The sequence below is a fragment of the Quercus robur genome, chromosome 3 (genome assembly GCF_932294415.1).
Source record: "Quercus robur chromosome 3, dhQueRobu3.1, whole genome shotgun sequence".
Lineage (NCBI taxonomy): Eukaryota > Viridiplantae > Streptophyta > Magnoliopsida > Fagales > Fagaceae > Quercus > Quercus robur.
Genome location: NC_065536.1, coordinates 62,327,938 through 62,345,325, shown reverse-complemented (window position 1 = coordinate 62,345,325; position 17,388 = coordinate 62,327,938). Strand labels below are relative to the sequence as shown.

General features: G+C 35.6%; 1 protein-coding gene and 1 non-coding gene across 2 annotated transcripts; one reads left to right on the top strand and one right to left on the bottom strand.

Moving 5' to 3' along the window:
• Window positions 1–8,331: 8,331 nt before the first annotated feature.
• TRNAL-CAA (transfer RNA leucine (anticodon CAA)) lies at window positions 8,332–8,415 on the top strand. The gene has a single exon. It is a non-coding gene; the product is annotated as a tRNA-Leu (tRNA).
• A 3,600-nt stretch (window positions 8,416–12,015) lies between these two features.
• LOC126718772 (origin of replication complex subunit 6) lies at window positions 12,016–15,760 on the bottom strand. Its single transcript, XM_050421121.1, has 10 exons — window positions 15,499–15,760; window positions 15,341–15,387; window positions 15,148–15,252; window positions 14,983–15,063; window positions 14,550–14,661; window positions 14,378–14,440; window positions 14,189–14,273; window positions 13,999–14,069; window positions 12,472–12,568; window positions 12,016–12,370 (listed from the first exon to the last, which is right to left on the bottom strand). The coding sequence occupies exons 1-10, from the start codon at window positions 15,616–15,618 to the stop codon at window positions 12,291–12,293; spliced, it is 861 nt and encodes a 286-aa protein (XP_050277078.1). The 5' UTR covers window positions 15,619–15,760; the 3' UTR covers window positions 12,016–12,290.
• Between the last annotated feature and the right edge of the window lie 1,628 nt (window positions 15,761–17,388).

Sequence of the window (17,388 nt, the reverse complement as noted above, 5' to 3'; positions counted from 1 at the left end):
TTATTTTGGTTATTAAGTACGTTAGCAATTTCCCTCCAAAATATAATAGCAGAGACTAAATTAACACAATATTGAAAGGTTAGGGATCAAATACGTAGTTTACCCAAACTTTTATAAAGGATTCTAATCTTTTGGGTAATGTACAATAGATTTTTCAATCAAATTCAATTGTGTGGTTATATTAGCCAATAAATTATATAGTTAATTTTAAGTAAGGAACTTAAGGCAAAGTGCCTAAGAAATCTTACATAAGCTTTGTCCTGCTTTAGTTTCTTTACAATTTGGAAGATGGACGAGTGATATTTGGTATAAAATTGGTTTTAAATCAACAAGTTACTGATAAAAGCGTTTCGACAACTATTAAGGTACTTTATACTTGTAGGTGTGTGCTTCCATTACTCTTTTCACACAGTGCTGGGTTTCAAATAATATTTTCTCCAATACTATATCAATCTAAAATAATAATCACACAAAAACACAAATATTTACGTAGAAAAAAAATCACAGGACAAACTTCAAATCAATTCATTATTATCGAATCAATTACAATAATTCTCAAGTTTATGCATAACTTGAGATCCACCAAATACAATAAAAAAAATCCTCTTGTGTATGTCTTACGGCCTCTCACACATACTCTCTGTGTCTCACGACTAAAGAAAAACTCTTCTTATTTTTCTTTACTTTCACACAAACTAATTATTTATCTCGAAAGTGGCAATACTTTACTCTTTCCTCTCTGGCTATCTCTCTCTATATGCAGCACCTCTTTCTTTGGCATCATAGCTCTCCTTGGCTATCTCTCTCTATGCAGTATCCACACTAATTCTCCTTGATTCATGTGCTTGTTGTCTCTCTCCTTGCATTACCTCTCAAGCAAAAATCTTTTTTTTTTCTCTTGGTTTCACAATCTATTTTCCCTCTCCCATAGGAATAACTCTTGGGTCAAAACCATTAATTCTTTGTAGCATTGTTTACTTATAAGACTATTTTCCTATTCCCTTTTGGACAAGGAATCATTACCTATTTAACAAGAAATAAACTTTCTTTCCACACAAAAGAAACTCAAATTAATTTTTCCTTCTTCAACTAGAAATTAAACCCAATGAACATTCCCAATACATAGATCCATCAGTAATATTAGTGGCAGAGCCACACACAAGGGAGGGGGGGCATGGCCCTCCAAAATTTTTTTTAAAATAATTTCTTTTATAGTATATATATTATTTACATTTTAAAAATGTAGCTTGTAAAAATTGAAGTCCCCCCCCCCCCCAAAAAAATTGAGTCATTTCAATAGTGCTCTTAAAAAAGAGATAAATTATATTTAAAATCATATAAATTAAGAGGTGTAACAAACTAAACTACGTAGTTTCAAAAGCAACAAGTTTAACCTTAATATTTCAGAAAGTAACAAATTAAACTTTAACCTACTATGTTTGAAATTTAATATAAGTTGAGGGTTTATCATTTTTTGAAACCTAAGAATTTAATTTATTACTTTTGAAACTATAAAGTTATAATTTGTTAATTTTAAACTATAACTATTTATTATCAGATTAAGACACCAATCAATTTTTGATGTAAGCAGAGATTAAACTTCATATCTCTTATTCAATTATCAAAAATTTTACTAATTAAGTTAATTGGTCTAATAGTTATAGAGACAAAATACAATTTTTTTTTTAACTTTAATTTTTATTGTAAATTATGCTCTAGTATGTGTTAAAGTATTACTTTATTCTTGAACTTGAAAACTTCATTGGTTCTATTGAAATTTTGTTATTTACTTTAGTAGACAATTTAATAATTTATATTAAAAATGAAAATCTTCAAAATTTCATTATGAAGATGCTAAAAGATGAATTTTATTAGATGAAAGATCATCATTTAGCATATTTTTGATAGGAGAAACTATGATATTTTTTTACCATATATTTTTGTACATGTCAAATGTAAGAAGTACGCGACTTTTATATACTCATTAAAATTTTAAAAATGATAAATTTTCTTAGTAAATTAATATGTATAATATATAAATATATATATATATATATATATGTGGAGAGGTTTGTCTTAACTAATATATTATTATTACAACTTCACCCTCCAAACTAAAACTTCTTACTCCACCCTGAGTAACATCAGTTTTACGTGCATAAATTCAATGAACATGAAAACATCGCTCCATTGGCCATTGAATTTCCATCGTAACAATTTCTAACTGTCTTAAAATAATGATTAATAAACTGCTTTGCAGCTTTGGTATTTGATATATAAATATATATATATATATATTTTTTCTTTTTTTTTTCCTCTTCTTTTCGGGCAAGTTGGTCATTATCTAACAAGTGACAACAGTGATGTTCTATAATTTTTGTCTGCCTTTTCATTAACTCCATGTGGAAGAAGATTATAGAATATGCAAAAAGTAACAAAACTTATGGAAATGGAAACAATTTTTACCTCTTTGTAATTATATCATTATAATCATACCAAACAGTTCTTAATAGAATGCTTTATTAAAGTTGAAATAGTTTGACAATTAACGCATCATTTTGTGTAAACTGTAAAGTTGTTTTTCCAATCATTTTGACCATGTTTTCTAGGCTGCACACATTGCCTTTTTGTAGTATTGTTGATGGCAAATTCCATGTATCTTCTTCTAGATGAGAATTCAATTGAGATCATGTACAATATTTGCAAGCATCAATGGGGCCAGCTTTTAGGAATTTCACCATAGAGGAAGACCATAAAGTCAATGTGAAATTCATTGACCGAGTCCTTGGTTTAACAGTCAAATTTGGCGTCTGGGCTAAGCTCATTTGACAAATCAGCCTTATAGAGTCCACTCATTCTTTATCATTGGGAACATATAATTTTACATTATTTTGACCATAGATAGTAATAGAGGTGGACTCACCACCACACCTATACTACTTATAACTTGTCATGAGCAATGTTAGGAACATATAATTTTACATAATTTTTTGACCACACGTAATAATAGAGGTGGACTTACCACCACACTTATACTATTCATAACTCGTCATAAAGTTAGTTGTGTTAGTATTAGTACTATTTTCCTTATCATAATGTAAAAATAGAGAGAGAGAAAACTATTTACACCCCTAAAAATTACTTTATTTATTTAATTTTAAATTTTTTATAAAAATAATTGTGGGGCCTGATAATTTGTGGCCCAAGCCCACTCCTCGTTTGGGCCCAAGGCCTAAGCCGAGGAGAGCTGTCTCCGAGGACGCCTAATGAAAGCCCAAGAAGGGCACGAGGACATAGCCGAGGACGATCTTATGCTCAGCACCTCCCAAAACACCTGAATAAAAGAAGCAAACTCGGTACAGGGGCAGGGCAAGGGAAAAAGCCGCCAACACAGTAATACAGAATCCTGCATCTGACAAGCCCATACTCAAACTCATGCCCTTGTGCTTTTCCAGCAACCCCCAACCACTCTAGGTATGGGTTGACTGGACAGACCTGCACCCCAAAAAGTAAAACTAACACGTGAACACAAAAAGGGGAATGAAATACTAGTATAAAATGAGAAGAAAACAAAGCTAAAGGGGGGGCTGGTAGAGCCTAAGTCTTACAACCCTTGCTAATGAAGGGTTTAGCTAGTCAAGCCAAGCCCGTCCATACATAAATTCCCATAGGAACTATGACTAAATCGCTCACCTGTGGCCAAGGTCATGCCTTTCAGGCCCACTCTCTACAAATCATATTGTTGGGGCCTTTTACATACGAGCCCAACGTCGTCTATGGGTCGTTAAAAATCGAGTCCCTACAATTGGCGCCGTCTGTGGGAAGGCTTGCGCGTTGGCGCAGGTGGTGGTGGAGTCAAGTCTCTATCAAACAGAGGTCCGCGAAATTTCCTCCATTTCCAACGACATGCAGTTATTGCTCCGACATAAACTCCCGCCAGGGGCTGCGCCTTGCGGTGCCAATGGCACAGGAAGCTCTAGGGGCTTCCAACCTCAAGCTAACTCTCCCCACCTTGGTCGAGGGGCTAACCTTCAGAAAATATACAAAGTTTTGGACAGAACCAAGGCCTTGTATGGTCCTCGGACTCAAGCCTCTGGGGAAACCAACTACTTAGAAGAAAAACCACAAGTTTTGGACAGAACCAAGGCCTTGTATGGTCCTCGGACTCAAGCCTCTGGGGAAACCAACTACTTAGACGAAAAACCACAAGTTTTGGACAGAACCAAGGCCTTGTATGGTCCTCGGACTCAAGCCTCTGGGGAAACCAACTACTTAGAAGAAAAACCACAAGTTTTGGACAGAACCAAGGCCTTGTATGGTCCTCGGACTCAAGCCTCTGGGGAAACCAACTACTTAGAAGAAAAATCACAAGTTTTGGACAGAACCAAGGCCTTGTTTGGTCCTCGGACTCAAGCCTCTGACTCAAGCCTCTGGGGAAACCAACTACTTAGACGAGAAATCACAAGTTTTGGACAGAACCAAGGCCTTGTATGGTCCTCGGACTCAAGCCTCTGGGGAAACCAACTACTTAGACGAAAAACCACAAGTTTTGGACAGAACCAAGGCCTTGTATGGTCCTCGGACTCAAGCCTCTGGGGAAACCAACTACTTAGATTAAAAACCACAAGTTTTGGACAGAACCAAGGCCTTGTATGGTCCTCGGACTCAAGCCTCTGGGGAAACCAACTACTTAGACGAGAAACCACAAGTTTTGGACAAAACCAAGGCCTTGTATGGTCCTCGGACTCAAGCCTCTGGGGAAACCAACTACTTAGAAGAAAAACCACAAGTTTTGGACAAAACCAAGGCCTTGTATGGTCCTCGGACTCAAGCCTCTGGGGAAACCAACTACTTAAACGAGAAACCACAAGTTTTGGACAGAACCAAGGCCTTGTATGGTCCTCGGACTCAAGCCTCTGGGGAAACCAACTACTTAGAAGAAAAACTACAAGTTTTGGACAAAACCAAGGCCTTGTATGGTCCTCGGACTCAAGCCTCTGGGGAAACCAACTATTTAAGAGGAAAAGTGCAGGGTTTGGACACAGCCGGGACGTTATATGGCCCTAAGAGTCTACCCCAGATAGGGGTGTGCAGAAAACCCACCGACCCGCCCAACCCGACCCACCGGGTTGGGTCGGTTTTTAAGGCTTGGTGGGTTGGGTTGGGTCTAGGTCATAAAATTACAAACCCGCCAAACCCAACCCAACCCACCCATATATAATATATATTTAAAATATATTTTTATATTTAATAAATTTTTAAAATCAATTGTAGGGAACTTTTATATATATATATATATATACATTTAAATATATATTATATATTTAATAATTTTAAAAAAAAAACAGTTGTAGAACAGTATTTCCTCAGTTCCTTCTACTAATACTAATTTAATAAATATATATATAATATATTATATAATTAATAAATTTTTTTAAATAGTCAGTTCTTCCTATCCTATATAAAAGCCAATTAGTTCACACAAATCCTAATAAATTACTATTGTTGTTTAGTCATTAATGTTGTTTGCTTTTAAAGAGTTACCTTGATACTAATCTTTAGGTTTTTTTAATTTTTTAATTTTTTTTGTATACTCAATTTAATAATAATAATAAAAAATTTCAAATCCATGGGTTCAACCCGACCCAACCCAACCCATGTGGGTTGGGTTGGACTTATGTGATGGGTTGGGTTGGGTTGGGTCAAAAAATCCCCTCAACCCGACCCAACCCGACCCATGCACACCCCTAACCCCAGATGAGAGCTACCCATTGATAGTTGGGTTAATTCCTAGACCGACTGAAATCCGCAGTCTACCTTCGGATCCTCGATACCAAGGGAATGGGTGCAATTGTTATAGGGTCAAATGTTATCAAAACACGGCCAAAGCCCCTCACTGCTCGGCAACCCCCTCGGAGGGAATATTTTGTATTTATCGTTCTCGGACGGTCGCCGCGCATGCATTACGGGGCATTAAGCCGTTATCTCAATTGGTAAGATTCTGTTTCAAGGTTTCCTGCTTTAAGCATCACTAAAGGAAGATACATACATAGCGCACCCGTTCACAAAGTAATTGCTGCCGAAAGGAAAAGTATTTACAAAGAAATAAATTCATCTTTTATTAAGACAAAGAAATAGTACAGCGTACAATGAAAAGCTGGAATAAGCTTATACTAAAGCTAACTACATAAGCGAAAAGAAAGATACAAGAGAATAAAGAGAAAGCCGAGGAAGAAGTGCAGAGGAGAGTTTGGCTGCTGTTCCAGGACGTTGTTCAAGGAAACCATTCCTCAACACTTTTACATGCCTATAACTCAGGCAGCCAAAGAGCCCAACTTGGGGCCTGCACCGTTAAAGAAAAGGTGCCGAGAGCCGGAAGTTAAGGAGCCTCCGTATAACCGCGCCCGCGATAGAGCAGATGGCACTGATGGCGGAAAACCTTACTTCTGACGCGTCAAGAATCTGGCGCGACCAGTACCTGCTTCGGATTTTGGCTAAAAGAGGTAGAGATACCATCCCCACCTTACCAAGATGGAAGATCATCTTGAGTCTGTGTCTACCCTGTCTAGACCACCTCACCTTGAGTTTCGGAGGGACCCAGTGCCTCTGTGGCGGGTGTAGTTCCTTCATCCCTACACGTGCCTTAGGCATATTGCACTAAAGGTGGGAAGCACTAGATATGGAGACCCTAATTATGGCTGAAGGATTACGGTTGTGAAGAAAACCGAAGGGTTTGTATGTAAGAGGAGTAACCTTCTATCCTGCTTATTTAAAGGGAAAGGAGGAGATATTTGATTTACGTAGAGTTCCAAGGAACGCTACGGACAAAGAGGACTTGGCTCAGTCTCCAACGCCATCTGCAACCATAAAATTAAAAGATCCTCGTGAAGGCGCGTCTCGAGCACTGTAACATCAAAGAACGCCACGTGACTAAAAGTTAAAGGGGCGCCTCTTATAATTTGGTGCATCTTCTATGCAAATGTAAAGGCACAGACATCGATGAAGTACAGAATCTGAGCGAGTCATGATGAGAACCCAACATAATCAAAACCCTCCTCCCCAACTAAAGTCGGGCAGCAGGATTTTGAGGGGCTATTGTGGGGCCTGATAATTTGTGGCCCAAGCCCACTCCTCGTTTAGGCCTAAGGCCTAAGCCGAGGAGAGCTGTCTCCGAGGACGCCTAATGAAAGCCCAAGAAGGGCACGAGGACATGGCCGAGGACGATCTTATGCTCAGCACCTCCCAAAACACCTGGATAAAAGAAGCAAACTCGGTACAGGGGCAGGGCAAGGGAAAAAGCCGCCAACACAGTAATACAGAATCCTGCATCTGACAAGCCTATACTCAAACTCATGCCCTTGTGCTTTTTCAGCAACTCCCAACCACTCTAGGTATGGGTTGACTGGACAGACCTGCACCCTAAAAAGTAAAACTAACACGTGGACACAAAAAGGGGAATGAAATACTAGTATAAAAGGAGAAGAAAACAAAGCTAAAGGGGGGGCCGGTGGAGCCTAAGTCTTACAACCCTTGCTAATGAAGGGTTTAGCTAGTCAAGCCAAGTCCGTCCATACATAAATTCCCGTAGGAACTACGACTAAACCGCTCACCTGTGTCCAAGGTCATGTCTTTCAGGCCCACTCTCTACAAATCATATTGTTGGGACCTTTTACATGCGAGTCCAACGTTGTCTATGGGTCGTTAAAAATCGAGTCCCTACAATAATTATTTTACATTTTTATTTTAACAATACACTTTACATCTCATATTTAATTTTACAATACATCATATTAAAATCATTTTTGAAAAATTATACTTTTTATAGTGGGACCCACACTCAACTCTCCTAAAACAAAAACACACCCAACTCATGATTAAAAAAAAAAAGGAAACAGAACATCCAGTTTGTATATATTTTTGCATCTTGCTCTATTTTAGCTCCCCAAATTTACCATTTTGTGCATTTTTGTGAAACAGTGGGAGTCATTTTACATTTTGGTTTTCCTGATGGCAATGCATTAGCATTTTTAACTCAATCAAACATGGAGCATTGATGCTCCATCTTGACAAAAATATCATTTTGGTTAATACATTTTAAGGTCATTATCAATTAAATCTTAATTATTTTTAACTTCCAATCAATTTATAGTCAATTTTCGTTAGCAAGTCGTTGATAGGGATCAAAATGACGTAGGGAACAAAATGGTCTTTTCACGTACTATTTTCTAATGGAGTTAAGAGAACTCAAAAGTCAGTATAGGGTGAAGGCTAACCAATACCATTGAGAATACAAACGTTATGTTAGAAAATCAATATCTTAGAGACAAACAAGTCAGGATGGCCGAGTGGTCTAAGGCGCCAGACTCAAGTTCTGGTCCTCTAACGAGGGCGTGGGTTCAAATCCCACTTCTGACAAAAAGATAATTGCTTTTTATTATTTTTTGCTTTCCCTTTTTTTTTTTTTTTGTTACTATTTTGGGGAACATGGTCAGTGAAAATTTCATAGTGTTTGTTATAAATTTATAATTCCCGAAAACCACAGTTTCTATAAATAATTCAGTCCTCTTTAAATGATAAAATTCTAAGGGTGTGTTTGGATACCACTTATTTTGCTGAAACTGAAAAATTATTACTGAAAGTAGTGTAGATAAAGGTAAAAGTTAGTTAAAATAGTACAGTGAGACCCATTGAATAGTGCCAAAAAGTGCAGTGGACTCATGAATAGTAGCAAAAATAAGCTAAATAGTAACATAATTTTAATTTTTAATTCTAACCCAAAGGTACACTAACTCTTACATTTTAGCTGAAAAAAAGATATTTGCTTCTTATTTGTTTGGCGAAACTACACTATTGGTCCCTGAAATTTACCCTGTGTGCGTAATTAGTCCCTCAAGTTTGAAGCGAGCACAATTAGTCCCTTAAGTTTTAAAACTGAGTTGTATTAATCCTTTTACTAACTACTGTTAACGGTGTTACTTACATGACTAACAGAACAATGACTTGACATTTTTTTAAATGATGTGGCATGTTTTTAATTAAAAATTAAAAATAATAGTTTCCACGTTAGATGAAATTGAAAAATCACATTGACTGGATTAAAAACAAATCTAACGTGGAAACTTTTTTTTTTTTTCATCAGCATCGTAAACAGCATCTTTGAGCTCGTTGACCCAGTCTTTCACCACCAGATTCGTGATCTCCAACTCTTCTGCATCACTGATCTCTGCATTAACAGTCAGCAGAACCGTTTTCAGCCTCTCCAGGAGTGTCTCAACGAAATCCCAGTTTTGGAAAAGGTTAATGATCAAGGGAACAGCCAACCTGTCCAACAACACTTGAACCAATGGAGAAAGGCATGCCCCTCCCACAGTCTCCAAAAGCATTTTCTCAGATTTAGAAAGGAAAGATTCCACAAAAGGATGACAAAAGATCGGAATATATAATGGAATAAAATGCGTGGAAGGAAGTCTCTGCAGTCTGCAAATTGCTTCTTGCTATACCAGGCTTTTTTTTTTTTTTTTTTTTTTTGAGAAATCTATACCAGGCTAGTGAGTCTTTCTCCTCTCTTTTTCCTGATTCTTTACTGTGTCTATTTTTTAGATAGCCGCCAATGTGTGACAAACTGATAGAACCCACACACTTAGAGGTCTGACTTTTCATACCAAGACTGATGAGACTGAGACTCGATTGACACTTCATATTTGTTTTTAATTCATTCAATAAGATTTCTCAATTTCATTTAACGCGGAAATTATTTTTTTAATTTTTAATTAAAAATATGCCACATCATTTAAAAAAAGTCAAGTCATTGTTCCGTTAGTCACGTAAGTAACACCGTTAACAACAGTTAGTAAAAGGACCAATACAACTCAGTTTTAAAACGTAAGGGACTAATTGTGCTCGCTTCAAACTTGAGGGACCAATTGCGCAAACAAGGTAAACTTCAGGGACCAATAATGTAGTTTCGCCTATTTGTTTTATAGATAAATAGGAAATATCAATCATCACATTTTTTATATTCATAAAATTTATTATACTTCGTACAATTTTTGGCCCTACAATTGTTTGTATTTTGGTCCTTTATGTTTCAAAGTTTTTATTTTGAATATTTATGTTTGATTTCATTTTATTATTGGTCCTATCGTCCATTTTTCTTAATAATATGTCCATTAAGTGCTCTTCATATTTAAAACTTCATGATATACTACTAGCTCTAAAATGATGTGGAATGCAATAATTTCATTGGTCAAAGACAATAGGATTCGTTCAGTAGGCACTTGAAATATATATGGTCTTTAGTAATGAAACTAATGAAAATAGTAGAGGCAATGATTAGGAGAAGACTATACATAAAATGAGTAGACAAATTGAAGATACATGATGTTTAAAAAAAGATAAATCAGATTGGGATAATCAAAGATAAAAGTTTTATAAAAAAAAAAAGTAGTTGAGGTCAGCAAATTAGGAATAGAATTATGTTAATAAAACTTGTTTTAAGATACAAGACAATTAACATACTTAGTACATACACTCCTCAAATAGGGTTAGAATTAGAAGTATCCATTAATCAAAATTTACATGAGGAAATGGATGAACTGATTCAAGGATTACCAAACAAGAAAAAGTTTTTTCTTGGAGAAAACCTAAATGGTGATATTGGAAATGATAGTGAGGATTTTTAAAGAGTTCATAGGAGTAAGGGAGATGGAGTAAGGAATGAATTAGTGGATGATATTCCAACTTTGCAATAACATATAATCTTATATTAGCAAATATTTGGTTCAAGAAGTGGGATCTACACATAAAAGTGGGACAAAAGTTATTAGACAAAAATACCCAAGACTTAGATGGTGGGTTTTGAAGGGAGAGAAACAAGACTTGTTTAAAGATAAAATGGTCGAACAAGGCAAGTATTTTTTTTTTGAGAAAAAAGAAGGCAAGTGAAATTTATATAAAAATATTGATAAGATATAATATCAAGTCAACATTTTATTTGGAGAATCTAAAGCATGTGGGTGACCAACCGAAGATACTTGGCAATGAAATAAAGAGGTTCAAACTTCAAACAACAATTAGACTAAGAGAAAGCTATAAAAGCCTATCCAAATGTATGGACAGTGCTGCTTATAAAAATTACAAAGTAACAAATAAAGGAAGCAAAAAAAAGTTATCCCATAAACTAAATTTAAGACTTATAATGAATTATTTAGCAAGCTGGGAACGAAAAATAGAGAAAACTTTACTTATAAACTTGCTAACACATGGAAAAGAAAATAAGAGACTTGAATTGTATCAAATGCATATAATTTAGGATTGAATGATTGATTGTTATTGGCTATTTTTTTGGGTTTACTAACGGATTGTTATTATAGTATTATTTTTTTATGGAATTAAAAAGTGTAACACAATATACACTACAAAATTTTTGAAAATGCTTATTGTTATCAGTTTTGAATTTAGAATTAAAATTTAAAATGATATTTAAATATTTAAAAATATGGAGTAATGATTGAGGTTCGTAATTATTATTACAAAATTTTCTCTTCGATGTGGGACGCCTAGTACGTTGCAAAGCATGTCAAGGTCAGCCAAGAACGTTACCAAAACATGCCGAGGACGTTGCAAAGCATGCCTTAGGTACCCACAATAAAAGCTTATAAGGTAGAAAGTAGAGAGATTTCTCTTCGATGTAAGATGCCTAGGACGTTGCAAAGCATGCCGAGGACGGCCAAGGACATTGCAAGCATGCCTAGGATGTTACCAAGCATGCCTTAGGTACCCACAATTATTATTTGTGTGAGTTGGCTTGTTGCAATAATTTATGCCAGGCAACTCCATTTATAGGCCATTCAGCACACGCAATAGCAGTTATAAACTATAAATAAAATCCACCAGAATGATATGGAAATTTGAAAGATTTCTGTTTTCACATGTTCATTTTCTGTTTAAAAATTGGTCATTTAACGGAAAGTACAAAATATGCTTTGAAAATATTTAAAATTTAAACAGAAACCATTTAAAATTAAAGAAATGATATTTCAATATAGACAATAATGATTGCCTTTCTGTACAATGAGTTGTTGCAAAATTGTATGCAAGCCAATTTTTTTTTTTTTTTTTCATGATCCATGCAGCATATGAAACTGCATTACAATACAATGAACCAACCAACAAGGCTCAACACTTGTTTAGGTAACATTGACCAAAAATGTTAAATCTTCATCTCTTGGTCCCATGAACTTCCAGCATAGTAAACCCAAAATAAATCAGTATGACAACATTGGTGTCTCTTACATAGCCTCCAACTCCTGTGTCTCTGAAACTTCCTTGGGAAAGTTGAGGCAAGTTTGCTTGGTTCGCTTGCAAGGAACTGGAAAATTCAAATAGATAAAATTAGTTAGGTTGGAGTCCTTGGACTACATGATGTGCAATGTGTAAGCGTAACCACTGAGAAGGAAATGCTTTCAAAACCTTTTGCCTTGTTTTTGTCATTAGATTCAATGACAGAAGATTTCCACTTCTCATAAGCATGCTTTTCTGTTCTTTTGCGCTTCTTGTAACTTGAAACCTGCAAATGCCTCACATTGGTTTCATTTGACTGTCTACAATTCAATTTAGGAGTGGATTTAATATAAAATAATGTATACAGCACAAAGAAAACTTCAAAACTTATTGAAAGCTCTTGCATTAAACAGGTCACTTTAAATCGTAGTACTGAAGACTTTCATATATTTAGGCAAAACAAAATTCAAAGATAGATACATACAACAGTAATCTGAAGAGTGAAAAGGGCTAGAATGGATGATAATGACAGAGTATGGAGTTTAAGATTTTATAAGGAATTTAATGATTGAGAGTTAGCAGCTTCCTACTCCTTTCTTCATTTCATCCAAACCCGTATCCCTAAGGGTGGAGGGTGTGACAAGCTTTGTTGGGATCTTAATGGAAGTGGGAAGTTCAATATTCGGTCTTTCTATCATAAGATTCGAAATACAACTCCTTCCACTTTCCCTTAGAAGGGCATCTGGAAAGCTAAGGTTCCTAAAAAGGTGGTTTTTTTCACATGAACAACAACTCATAGTCAAATTCTTACCTTAGATAACATTATACTTCGTGGTTGCCCTTTGGCAAATCATTGTTGTATGTGCTATTGTAATGCAGAATTTGTGGATCACTTGTTACTTTTTTGTCCGATAGCTCATTCTTTATGGATGTATATACTTCAACTGTTTGGGATCGACTAAGTCATGCCAGGTTCAATAGTGGACTTATTATTTTGTTGGTATAATTGGCTTGGGAAGCATAGTTCTGATATTTGGAATTTGGTTCCAAGTTGTTTATTGTGAACCATTTGGTCCAAACGAAATCAACAATCTTTTGAGGATGAGGAGAAAACTGTAGTTCAGTTATTAGAGCTTTGTCAACGGACCCTCTTTGATTGGTCTCGTTGTTGGGGTTTCTCAAATTGCTCTACCCTTATGAATTTTCTTTCGTTTATTAGAATAGATTAGGGGCTGTTTTTATCTTTTTGTTTCTTTTTTCCTTCGTTCACTACCATGAACTTCTTGTATTTTTCTTGCTTTTCTTTTATTAATAATATTCTCTTCTTACTTATCAAAAAAAAAAGAAAAAGGGCTAGAATGGGAGAGAGGTAGTAAGATGGTTTTTAGCAGCTATTCCTTCCCCACTTTTGGATTATTTTTAACAGTCACTATCGCCCATTTGATATATGGGCACAGACATTGCATAGAACTACAGAAGTAATTCATATCTATGTCATACAGCAAAAGCAGAATTCCTTTTGAACAAGGCACTATCAATGTGGCAACAGCAAGGACAATGGCCCAACTGTTATCAAATTAATGAGAACAGATGAATGATGATTACAATGCAATTGAAGTTAGAAAGGTCTCACTCAACATCAGCATGATCTAGAACCAAACAAGATTGACACATTAACCAACAAAAAATAAACAATTTATGATGCTGTTATAGTACCTCTGGTCCATCATCCGATAAATAACCACCATCCTCAATTTTTCGTTTCTCAGGTAATACATCCAAAAGTTCTGCAAGTCAAAGAAGAAAGAATGTGCTTAACAATATTGAAAGAAAAAAAAAAAAAAAAAAAGAGATTTCAAGTAAAACACACTAAGAAGTGACAACATAAACACCTAAGGAGACAAACCTCGATTTCCCTTGACATCTCTAGGGTCTTTCTTCTCCTCAATTCCCACAACATCATGGCACAAATCCTTCATGGAAGTAGAAACCTGCAGTAGTAAACCATTATCAATATCAAGCACATTAGAAGTAAAGAATGAAAACTATAGTTGGCAACACAAGTCAATTATGTGTAGAAAAATGCTTTTCTTACACTAGAGAATTCAGTTTCAGATGCACCACAGAGCTCAATCAACTTAAGCTTGTCTACCTTGAGCTGTAAAACAAGCAAATCAAATCCCAATTAGTTAAAAACAAGAATAGGTCACTAATTTCCCTGCCTGAAAGAAACACAGATAGGGATCATTGTTCATTGATGTACCCACCTTGTGCTTTTTAGCACACAAATAGAATGCTACAGCAATAAACACAGGGCGAGTGAAGTCAGCACTTGCACGACGAGAAGCTGGCAGCGATGCAAGAAATCTGTTCCTATATCTGAAAAAACAAAACACCATAAAACCATGAGTGATGCTTACTATACTGCAAATTTTATTACATAAACATTACACACTGATTCATCAATTCTTTAACATTACACCATCATTGACATTGAAATATCAAAACACTAACATTCTAACAAATTTGTCAAAGGATACTAGACATTTAACAAAAGCTCAATTAGTGAACTATGTAGCGAAACATGTAACAAACTCAACTCTCTGAGGCATTCTGTCAAACATGTAGCAGACAAGACCGATATTTTTACACAAAAAGAAAAAGCCAAATGTGGACAACATAAAAGGAATTTGGACTCACAGAGAGAAACCCTTGTTCACAATAGGTATGAGCCTCACGCACCCAAACTGAATCGCCAATTCTCTCACATCCAAGTTGTTCCTGCAAAACCCAATTCAGTCTCAGCCACCATTACCATAACATTACAATAAAACTAACTAAATAAACAATAAATAAAAAACCCACTTGACACCGAGACCGTTCTGCAACAAATTGAAGGACCTGTTGTAAGCTTTCTCCGACATGCCACTCAGCTTTATAGCGCTTTGCCGATCAAACAAAGCACCATGCCTGTTAACCAAAGACAACCCATTCAACAAAAAAACGATAACCCAAAAACCAAAAACAAAAAACCCATTAAAGTATTATAGAAACGAACCTCGTAGCAACGATTTCTAAGCAGATTATAGCTTTACAAACCTCACCCTTCAAGAAAACAAAGAAAATAAAACAAACCCAATTAATATTTTTTTTTGTTAATTATTAATTTATTTTAACTGAATCGAAGTGAATGTGAATGTGAATTGTGAAACTTACGACGCCAATGATGGAAGAGTCGAACTGGACGTCGCAGAGGCGGCGGAGCTCGGCGGCTTTCCGGGTCAAGTACTTGGAGTCAGAGAGGTCCAGCTTCTTTGCTATGTCTGAGAGATCCATCTTCCAAGTCGGGTCGGGAGGGTCGTCGGGTCGGGTGTTAGAGAGTTGGGTTTGGAATTTGCATGGAAATGGGAAGAGAGAATGAGAATGGAATGGAGAAGAAGACACTTGATAGCAATAAAGTGAGCGGGGAATGTGAATTTCGGATTTTCAATTTTTCATTACTTTGGCGGGAATTAACGGGATTTTCATTTCACCGGGAAAATATCTTTTTTGGCGGTAAAAGTGAATTAATTAAAAATTATGGGATTCTTTCTCGGCGGTGAATTTGCATGCTAAATTTAAATTCTAATTAATAGATTTACCATAAATTTTTGGGGGGTGCTTGGGCTAATTAAATATTCCTAGCTTATTTTTTTGTTCGAGAAATTTAATATCATTATTTTGTGGACTCTGGAGCCATGATGTATGCCAAAATTAAAGAAAATATATAACATGCTAGAAATTAAATGCTTTGGTGAGAGATTCTAATTGGTATTTACCGAATGAGTTCGCATAAAAATAAATAAATAAAAATGAGTCGCAAAAATCTCCTAGCATCCACATTGGTGGTGTGAAATTGCTAAGATGCTATTTTTAGCCCCACAACATACAAAAAGTGTGCTACATTGATGGTAGTATAGGTAAACAATTTAACTCATTAGCTACAGTGCATAACTATTTACTGTTGTGCACTGTAGCTCAAATAGTAAAGCAAAAAAAAAAAATTTATGTGGTTGTGGTGATAGTTGTGGTTGTCATTGTAATTTATTATAGTAGATATATTATTTTATTGTGTTGTTTATATTATTTTAATGTGTTGAATGCTAAAATAAAATCATTAATGTTAAATGTTTTGTAAACTAAAAAAGTAAAATAAATAAAAGTAGTTTTTTATAGTGCTAAAAGCTAAATTTTTTGGCACCACCAATGTTGATGCTCTAAATTGACTAACTTTCTAAACAAAATAAGAAAAGAAAAAAAGGATTGGCTATTGTAGCTTGCTTTTTTTTTTCTTCTTTTTTTCTTTTTTTTAGAAGGAATTGGCTATTGTAGCTAGTATACCTTTTTGGGGGCAAGACCGCAAGTGTGTAACATTTTTTTTTTTTTGGTCATTGGATTATTAAGGCCTTGTTTGGGTAGAAAAATATCATCACTCATCACCCTCTAACTCATTTCCTATCACTTTAAAATCCCCAAATATCACCTAAACCTAGATTGGCACCTAAACCCGATTATGTTTTCAAATCCAAAAACTCAAAAATGTGGGACCCATGCTCTAACCTAGTGATGTGGTTATGCAAATGGGGTTGTAGTTGTGGAAGTAAATACTCATTAGAGTTGTTGGTGGGGAGTACGAAAAGGAGTTGCGGATTTGACTCTTCTCCGACTGTGAGGCTTGCTGATGTGAGGGTATTTATGAAATTGTCACCTGTTACTCATCACCCAATCTGGTATGGAAACAAAACCCATCCAAACAAGCATCTTCTCCATGGGACCCACTTATTTTGGGTGATAAGTGTGGAAATAGGGTAATAAGTGATGGAAACCCACAAATCCAAACAACCACTAAGCTCTTGACATTAATATATTAATGACTTGGTGGATTATAGCTTTTAGTCATACCCATCAAAAACAATATTAGTCATAGATTTATTATATTTTTTTAACATGTGTACGCCTTTATTGGTTTATGATTCAATATTTTGGTGTCTTAGTTGGGTGTCGAGGAACCAGACCATCTGAATTTGGTGGCTACTTGGTGGCTAAACTCTATTGCAAAGCCGATAT